Source organism: Crocodylus porosus, unplaced genomic scaffold (assembly GCF_001723895.1).
Source record: "Crocodylus porosus isolate Cpor-Errol unplaced genomic scaffold, CroPor_comp1, whole genome shotgun sequence".
In the NCBI taxonomy this organism is placed as follows: domain Eukaryota; kingdom Metazoa; phylum Chordata; order Crocodylia; family Crocodylidae; genus Crocodylus; species Crocodylus porosus.
Window position 1 is genome coordinate 36,430,864 of NW_017728911.1, and position 9,425 is coordinate 36,440,288.

General features: G+C 51.4%; 1 protein-coding gene across 2 annotated transcripts in view; it reads left to right on the top strand.

Moving 5' to 3' along the window:
- Positions 1-6,719, top strand: part of LOC109309182 (gonadotropin-releasing hormone II receptor-like) — an 8,823-nt gene extending 2,104 nt beyond the window's left edge. The window contains exons 2-4 of one of the 2 annotated variants that reach the window (XM_019533822.1): positions 2,981-3,182; positions 4,380-4,708; positions 6,392-6,719. In XM_019533822.1, coding sequence (XP_019389367.1) covers positions 2,981-3,182; positions 4,380-4,708; positions 6,392-6,415 — 555 coding nt within the window. In that variant the 3' untranslated portion in view covers positions 6,416-6,719. Of the gene's footprint in view, positions 1-2,980; positions 3,183-4,379 lie in introns of both variants that reach the window. The other variant, XM_019533821.1, reaches the window with a different exon arrangement.
- Positions 6,720-9,425: the final 2,706 nt, after the last annotated feature.

A 9,425-nucleotide genomic window follows, 5' to 3' on the forward strand; every position in this document is an offset into this window, starting at 1 on the left:
AGCTGGTGGGAAGGATCGGCTCAGTGCTCCCTTGTTCCCTGTCACTTCCCTTGTTGCAGCTTCTGCAGAGGCCCGAGTTAAGGCGTGTGATTCTGGGGTGTGGAGCTGTTAGGAAATGGTAACTGAAACCTCCGCTGAGCTTGGCGTCGGTGGTGTTAGCTCCTGGAGTCAGCTGTTTTCAATAGGAATTCATTAACTCCTGAATTCCTTTCTTTCCATGGGGAGGCTTTGGGTAAGGAATTCTATTAATGTAAATGGGAATTTATATTTGCTAAGGAAATCTCTTCTTCCTATGGGGTTTTTGGTCAGACCTAATGCTGTGGAGTTGCAGTGATTTATACCAGCTGAGGCTTTGGCCTCGGATTTCCATGGGATGGATCTGCTATCGCAAAACCTCTCTCAGTGGCCAGCTGGCACCTTTCTTCCTTGCCCAAGGAAATTCACTTCACCGAGCTATGTGCATATTCAGTATTGATACAAAGGCCCAGTCATACAGAAGCTAATCTCTCTCACAGCTCAGACACGCCAGATTCTGCATTGGTTTATGGCCAGGCACCCCCCTCCATTGAAATCAGTCGGTTATACAGATGTGTCTGAGAGCAGAATTTGGTGCAATGGCTTTTAGGTTGTTAGCTGCACAATGAGGTTGATCAAATGATTGGTAGCAGCTACAATGTCTTGTTTAACTGAGGAAGGAAAGGCAGATTATTGTGCAAGTAAAACATGCCTTTGAAACGGAGCATAAACATCGGTGCAGACACACAACACGCATCCTGCAGAGCGATTTACCCAGAATTTCACTCTGGAGTAAAATGACTCTGTAGCAAGGCAAGGACGCACAAGCCGCTCCCAACCTGCCTGCCGCCTGCACGTGCCATGCCAGTGCCTGGCCACCAAGTGACAGGGAAATCAGTTTGCATTGAGCAACAGACTGCCTTGGTGTGATGTCGCCAACGAGAGCTGACACCTGGCCAGTATGCTGGCGTAACTTATACTGGTGTATAGTCACTCCTCACTTGCTGAGGGTTGACTTCACCCCACCGTGGGGTGACTTAAACCAGTCTAAGGCATTATGTGCCTGCTCCACCTCGCCTCTGAAGTAGCGGGTTGGTCCATGGTAGCGTTGTGTGTCTGCACCCGCTGTCAGAAGGCAACCGCTGGGAGCGCCATCACTTAATGCTGCGGGACTGGGTGAAGGGAAGCAAAAAGACAGTCTCTGTCTCTACCATTCTCCATGGGCACAACTCCTTCCCTCCTTCTTCTGCACCTGGAACAAGCCTGAGGCACTGAAGACCCTGCCCTTGAGCATCCCCACCAGACCTATCCCAATTCCCCCATCCAGCGTGCACAGGGATTATATTTGTAATGCCCTGCTGCCTCAGACTGCATGATCAGTCTTGCCTGCACTGGGCTATTTGGCCAATTATTTCTCACGATTATTGCCACTGGGGCTAGCAGCACTGGATGCACTTCTGTGGACAAGATGTCAATGATCACCTTAACCCATCATGTTGAGAAGACCTGCTCCAGCACGTGTTTAAACAGTGTGGTCATTCAAATACCGTCAGCTCCCTGAAGCCCTTAAACTCCCAAATGTTACTAGGAGAAATTAAATGCCAGTAACAGCGGTGAAAAGTTCGGGTAGGAAAAGCCCAGCGAAGCCAGCTCTACAGACTGCTGTTCCAGGTATCCGTAGGGTTATTTGGTTCCCAGATCTAGATATAAGCCAGGCTATAGTTGTACTGGGCTACAGCCAGCTTGGCAAACAGCTACAAGCACTATTACTACAGATGCTGCAGACTAGACTGATCCAAAAGGCCAGAGTGAACTATCGGCCTCTTCTTCCCTCGGCTTCTGCCACCGCTTGAAGCTGCTCCTCTTCTCAATCCTGTCGTCCTATCGGTATGGTCTTTGAAAATTGAAAACCCAGAAGGAAATAATCACTAGCATAAGACAGATGGAGAAGGTGATGGGTTTCTAGCTAGACTGCAATATCCCCTCCTGTCTCCAGTACTGGAGGACTGGATGTGGTTACCCCAGAGATCATTTTCCAGCCCCATGTCCCTACTCTACAGTGCTGCAGCTATATGAGTGTATTCCAAGTTTCTGACAAGGAGAAATCACTCCTTGGCCACCTAGTGAATCTATCCAACTACCACTGTGTTTCAAAAAATCTGCTGAAGAGCTTGTTCAGGGCTATTTTTCTTAATAAACCAAGTCTATTTTTGTTGTTGGAATAATTTTCTTCCTGGAGGACAATACTGTCATTCTCAAAAAGCTCAGAAAAACCTGCCTTGCATCAGAGACTTTATCACAGTCGTATTTCTAAGAATCTGCTGTGGGAAATCGTTAACACTTTTGTTAATATTCAGCATGCAATACAATTTTGTCCTCTGGCACATAGCGAGAAATAATTAAAACAATGCCCAGGTTTGGCTGTCGAGCCACTGGAGGAAATTATGCTAGCTGTTAGTCCTAATTCTGACGCAGTCTGCTTCCTCCTGGCACTCAGTGCAGCCTAGATGTCACCGTGTTGTCCCAGTGCATACCTCCCCGACACTGGCATCAGCGCTGACAGACCAGTCTAATTTAAATTCCTAGCTGAGCGTGGTGCTGAGCAAGCAAACGGCATGCCCGATACCAAGTACGGTAAATATGCAGGCTCACATCTCCAGGCTTTGGGCTGTTTCTAGAGACCAAGCCGAGAGTCACCGTGGAGTCACGTTATCCTAGGTCTGCCCGCCATGGGGTTCTTGCCCTTCCCGATGACTCCTCTGTTGTTAGCCATGGTAGGCCAAGGGACCCCACTAGGGATTACTGCTCCCAACCCATCCGGCGGATCCTGTATCCAACTAGGCCTCCTTAAAAATGCTATCCAGGCAGCATGATGGAAGGAGGGCGCTCTTGGTAAGCCCATTTCCATTTGGATCGTGTCCCCGCAACACGGATCTCTGAATGCTTGTCTCATGCTTGGTTTCAGCTTTTTCTTTTCCACCTGCACACCGTCCCCGGGGTCAACTTCACCCAGTGCGTGACCCACGGGAGCTTCCGGGAACACTGGGAAGAAACCGCCTACAACATGTTCACCTTCACCACCCTCTACGTCACCCCACTGAGCGTCATCATCGTGTGCTACATCCGCATCATATGGGAAATCAGCAAGCAGCTGAAGATCAACAAGGGTGAGCGGGGGGCATTTACCTAGCGTTCGGCACTCCTCCCCGGGATCGTATGGGCACCCTTAATGCTCTGTCATTTCCACTGCCCAAGCCTTCAGATGTCACAGAATTAGCTTGTCTAATTAACCTAATTGCCTGACATCTCTGAGGCTGTACAAGGCTCAGCGACCACGTTACGGGGAACGTGACGGAAAATGGCAAACGTCAGGGGAGCCCTTTGTAATCTAGTGCTGGGGGATGGGACATGATACAGGAGATAAAGAAGAGGGCTTAGACCATAAAACATCTCCCTCCTCCAGCTTGGACCACGGGGCAAGGGTGTGAGGCAGGCAGCCCCTGGGCCTGCAGAGATGTGGGAAGGCTGCACAAGGGCATGAGAAAAGACAGCGTCTTCATAACTGTTCCTGGCTGTGTATGGCCAGGCTATAAAGTATGATGAGTAATATGGATCTGCTTAATTCATGCATTTTGCATGAAATCCAGGATTGTCTGCAAAATCAGACAAAAAAACTTAATAAAAATAAAATGCCGGCTCTGCAGTGGGAGCCAGCAGTCCTCACTGCCGGGAGGGGAAGGTGCTGGATGGTGGGGTGAAACGAAGGGCAGCCAGCAATCAAAACAGCAGCCGCCCCCTTGTCCCTCACTCCGCCCCCCAGCCTCCCTACCAATCATCATGGAGGGGTGGGGCCTATCTGCCAATCAGCGCCAAGGGGTGGGGCTGCATGAAATACCTGTGAAATCGGCTCTGTGTGGCACGAGTGGGACACAAAAATCCCTTTGTCTCACCATGATTTAAATAGGTCCCTACTGATGAAGGGTGCTGGTCTTGTGGGCTGCCACCTGGTTCTGTCCATCCCAGGGGGAGGCCCCCTGAAGTGCTTGGAGGGGCAATCTGCCCAGGTGGGGAGGGCCAGAGCTGAGATGAAGGGAACAGCTGTCTGGAATTTTCCAGGACTGGTCTGAATGGTGGGGCTGTCCCCCACGTCCCACAAGAGGCCATTCCACATCCCCCTTCCCGCCTTGACCTTCAAGTGGCACCAGGCAACGAGAGGCCCGCCATGCTTCTTCCCGCGAGCGCCCAGCTCTGTTGGGATCAGAGCCATTGCTTTGCAGCCCAGCTCTGATGCAATCATGGCCGTGAATGTTGGTCTCTTCTTGGTTTTCTGCATATATAAATACTCCATTGACTCCTCCTGGCAGGTCTGGCAAGAAGCAAAGACGACCACATCTCCAAGGCACGAATGAAGACTCTCAAGATGACCATTGTGATCGTCGCCACCTTCATTATCTGCTGGACCCCTTATTACCTCCTGGGCTTGTGGTACTGGTTTCAGCCAGACATGATTCAGAGGATGCCAGAGTACATCAACCACAGCCTCTTCCTCTTCGGCTTGCTGCACACATGCACCGACCCCGTGATCTACGGGCTTTATACCCCTTCCTTCCGGGAGGACATGAAGATGTGTCTGAGAGGCATTGAAACCGTGTTCACCGGGCAGGAGAGGCACAAGCCCATCTCGAGCTCTGAGGTGAATGTCAAAGACTACGTTGCAAATGGTGGGGCAGCTTCGGGTGGGTCCAACGGGACGACTGTCCACACGGTTTGCTAAGGGGAATCATCCCAGAGGAGGAAAGGAACTGAGAGCGTTGCATTGTGGAGATGGCCACGGACACTCGTTTTCCACCGCGCAATAGTTGTCCGTGTGTTATCGAGTCCTTTGCATCTCCTGAACTCAGTCAGGATGGACCACACACCAGTAGCACACCTGCTCCTTTTACAGATACGGGGTAACCCCCTGGCTTTGTAAGTGCACTCACAGGTACCCTCATGTTCTGGGTCTGGTTACCGAGCGCACGCGGGATGACCCGAGGGGTTTGGAGAGGCCTGCGTCCTGCTCATCCAGCGGTTGTACGGAGGCTGGGAACGCTTTTCTACCCTAGGTGTTTCATAGGGGCTGTTTCCTCCCTGACCTTTCCATGCTGCTCTGGGGTCAGGTGACATGGAGAAGCCGTTGCAGCGATTCTAGGATCGGGCATCTGCCAACAGCTGCTTTTCTGGATGACGTCTAGTAGCTTCTGAAAACCGTAAAGGAAGGGCCAGTTTTCTAGGCAGCAACTTTTCCTTCAAGTCCTGCTGGGTTATGCCTATGATTCAAGTTACTCAGTAGTGCAGGTCTTTGCAGAATCAGGCTATAATTCTCATGGGTCTGATTGTCCAGACCAAAATGGGATGGGACATTTAAGGTTTTTTTCCCTTGTCTCCCCAGCTCCACAGACTCAAACTCACCTGCTGCTATGTCCACCCAGTGTTAAACGTGCATAAATGTTACCTGGCGGTGACCACCGTTCTCTGACCCTTTCGTTCCCTGGGAAGTGCCATAACTGGGCATCTTGCTTTGGAAATGTGTGGTGCAAATAAATCGTCCCTGGTTGGTTTGTGGGAAGGCCTTTCCAGTATTTGTGCAGTGCACCTGTGCCCCTCAGAGACACTTGCTCTGGGCTGGCCTGACTCGAAAGCAAAGGTACTGATCTGAGGATTGTCGAGACTTATGGTTTTCTGTCCAGGCAGGGCAGGGGAACATCCTTTCTCCCTATCCCTCCGCCAGGACGGGGCCAAATGAAATCTTAGCATGCCTTCAGTTTCTGTGCTCCAACTTTCAGCCACAACTACCCGGCTTGCATCGGTGGTGCCTTGTTTCAGGGTAGTCTCCCACCAGCCAGCGCCAGGACCGGTGCCCAAAGCGTAGCTAAGCAGGAATAATCGCATCAGTTTAGCACAATAAGAGCCATATTCTAGTCTGACATTCAGACATCCATGCTTGGCTTTCTTTTGTCCACACTCAGGATGCAGAGACTCAGATTAAAAGCATGGGGCCCCAGACTGCAATCCTTACTCAGGCGAAATTGCCACTGGCAAAGGCAAAGGAGTCGGTAGGGATGGACATGACTTTGCTGAAAGGGGCGCAAGCTGGGACCCTAATATTGCAATCACTCTGCAAGACCCTGGGAGCACTGACAGACCGCTCCATCTCCTTCTGCCCAGGAGCATAATGGTCCAAACCCCAGGCTCCTTAATCCCATGTCATCCACCCTTCCTTGAGTTCTCACTGGCCTTGGTTCCCATCAGAGGAAGGCCCTTGGGATGGCATCAGCCAAGTTCCTGCATCCTGCTTGTGCGAAGTCACTTCTAACTTTGCACTTTTCACACCCAGAGGGTTCAAACAGAGGGAAGATGATCAGACTGTTCCACTTCCCATACAGCAGCATCCCCCACCCAGGAAAATCCAGTCACGCAGGATCTGCAGAAGCTTGGCAAACACGCGGGAAGCAGAGGGGAAAGTACATGTCTCTGAGGTACAATGGGTGAAGAAGTCTTTTGGAGTCTGATTCCCCTCTGGAAAATGCAGGTGAGGTGAATGGTAACACTGTACTTGTACCTGCCTCCAGTGATCTCTGCAACCACTCCCCGGCCTACACTCCTCCGAGGCAGAAGGGTAAACTGAGTCCAACCCATTTGCCAGTGACAACCCCAAGGGTGAGAACTAGACCAAGGGAATAGAGAGGGGAAAGGTGCAGTAATCGGTAAAAGGAACAGAATAATAGTTGTGCTAAAAAGGAAGGAAAAAACCCAGTAAAAAAGTTGAGAAATGGGAGAGGAGAAATGGTAGGAAAAACAGAATTGCCTACAATTCCCAAGCTGGTAAATGCTGTTGTGGTTGTGTTACTTGTGCAGGGACCTGCTGTTGTGGTTCAGTGGTAGACGCGTCACGTGGGAGGCCTGGGTTTGACTCCTGGATGCGCACCTAAGTGCAGCCATTGAGGCACCGAACATCCGGACTGGGTCTGGCCTTCGGATTTGGTCTCAGTGCCCTAAAGCAGGGATGGACGGTCTGGGCAGCCTCTGCTCCTCCATACTCCGACCTAGGTGTAGCACGCACCAAAGGTCCCGGTGACTTCTCGTGCACACGCCAGACCCAGAAGGAGCGACGGTTGCCAACTACACATTGAGAGAGGCCCTTTCTCAAAGCACCGTGTGGGCTCACAGCTGTGCAAGGTAATGAGACTCCACCTGAGCACGTGACATGACCGTTATAGGGGCCAGGAAAAGTCAAAGAGAAACCCACCAGATTAGACCGAACAAAAAGGCCCACGGATGTCCCCCAAGGCCTCTGCTGAGATCATGTCTGGGGCAGGGGTGGGAAGCAACAGATCTATTGCCCTGATTGTAAGACAAATCCTGACCAGGCCAAACCAGAAGCATGGAGCTGGTGACCTGGCCGCCTCCAGCAGCTTCAGCTGTCTCCCCAACACCGCCTGGAATAGGAGACTCGGGTCCTTCCACCCTCTTTTCGTTCCCCACCTTGTTTCTCTTCTTCGCTAGCTCTCTTTATTTCTTTCTGCTTAATCCCACCTTCTGCAGCACCACTGTGAGCCTGTGACCAAAAGGGCTCACCATCCAAAAGCAGGGTCTGAAACAGCCCGGCTCTGCTGCGAGCGTGCCAGGCCCCAGCGGCTGCAGGAACGGCGCGTGGTCTTGTCTGAAACTCCGAGGCAGCAAGTCAGAGTCTTCAAAACCACAGATGCTGCTTCTCTCTCCGCTGATTTTTCTTCCCCCTCTCCTCATTGTGTTGTGTCTTTTGTCCTCAGGAGAACGGGATTGTATTCAAACCACAGCAGCTCCCACCAGCCTACATGAATACGTTCTCTTCCCCCCTGAAGGCTAGCTAACACCGCCTGTGATACTCTGTGCAGGGCTGCCAAAGAGGTGTTACCTTATGAAACTCTCCTCAGCTAAAGGGAAAGGGAACAGGGGAATGATGTATCATAAAAGCCTTACTTAAATAAAGCTTTTTGGTTTCATTTTCCTTTTTTGCTGTGATTTTAATAAAAGATTTTTTTTTAAAATGTTCGTGGTGAGTGTTTATTACAGAACTAAGCAGGCCAAGGTCTCCATCCCTGAAACCTCAGCCTTGCTTGACTCATTAGCAATCAGCCTAACACCTCACTCTTGGGCTCATTCCTCTCATTAAAATTAACACCATAGGAGTCACCTGGTGCCCCAAAGGACCTGCATTAACCCATTGCATATGCTGGGAGCTCAAGTGGCTGCCGTGTTTTGGTAGCAGGGGAGTTGCGCAGTATTAGAAATACATTCACAAGGTCCTGGTGTGGGCTTATTGAACTATCTCACTTTAGAAACGGCTTGCGGACCATTTGTCATGTTGTTGGGGGTGGGCGGGCGGGAGCGCTTGTCACAGCCCTGGCTGCTCCCCATGCTGATCTTGGAGCAGTGCTGCGTTTCCCGTACAAGGCGCTGTACAACGGAGAGGCTCAGCTGCTGCTGCAGGAGCCCTCTGGCTCGTACGGGTTCATCCGAGCCTGTTCGAAGTTCTCCCAAACTCCAGTGCGATGCATGATTAAGGCTCTGCTTTCCTGGGCTTATTCTTTTAAAGGCTAATTAAACAAAGCTAATGGGGAGCATCACTAACTACCACAGGCCGGCTTGCCTTGACCCATGCAAATGAGAATTTCTCAGAGGTGATGGGAGCAATTTGCGGCATGAGGGTGATAACTTCTTCATTGGACTCTCCTGTCCTCCAGCTGTTTTAATCACTGATGGTGCATCGTGGGAGAGAAGCTGTTATGGTCTGTAGGTTTTCTGACAAGCCCCCAAGAGGCGCAGGTTGCCTCGTCTCCTGCGGTGACTCCCTGCCCACTTGCTAGTAGGTGTGAAGAATGCAAATTATGCATTGGACTGATTCTGTCCACTTTTGAGTCCTGAAACACCTCTCTGGGCAATTTCCCTCGGGATGCAGGGTGCTGCGGACTTCGGGTAGTGTCGAGGGGTGCAAACTTCATGCCAAGGAGGGGAACAGGGATTCCCCTCCTCAGCTCTGTCCTTGCTGAATAGCTTCCCTCTTCCCTGCTTCCCTTTCTTCTCTTTTGAGGGGCATGACATGGACTGGAAGTCTGTAACGACTTCCCAACAGTTCCTTGGGGTCACCGGGTGCCTCGGGCAGTCGAATTGCTGGCTGGATCGGCCTCTGCTTTTGGTCAACCTTGTCTCCATCCCCCTGGGACTGGCTTTGTCCCCCCATAAAGCCCCACAGAGCCAGGCTGGGGCCGTGTGGGAGGGGAAGGATCCTGGTGGAAACCCTCTTTTGCCTTCTGTCCTTGTGAGCTGAGCTTGCCTTGCTGCTCTGGCTGACACGGGGCACTAAAGGGCTCCAGGGCTCAGGGCAGAGT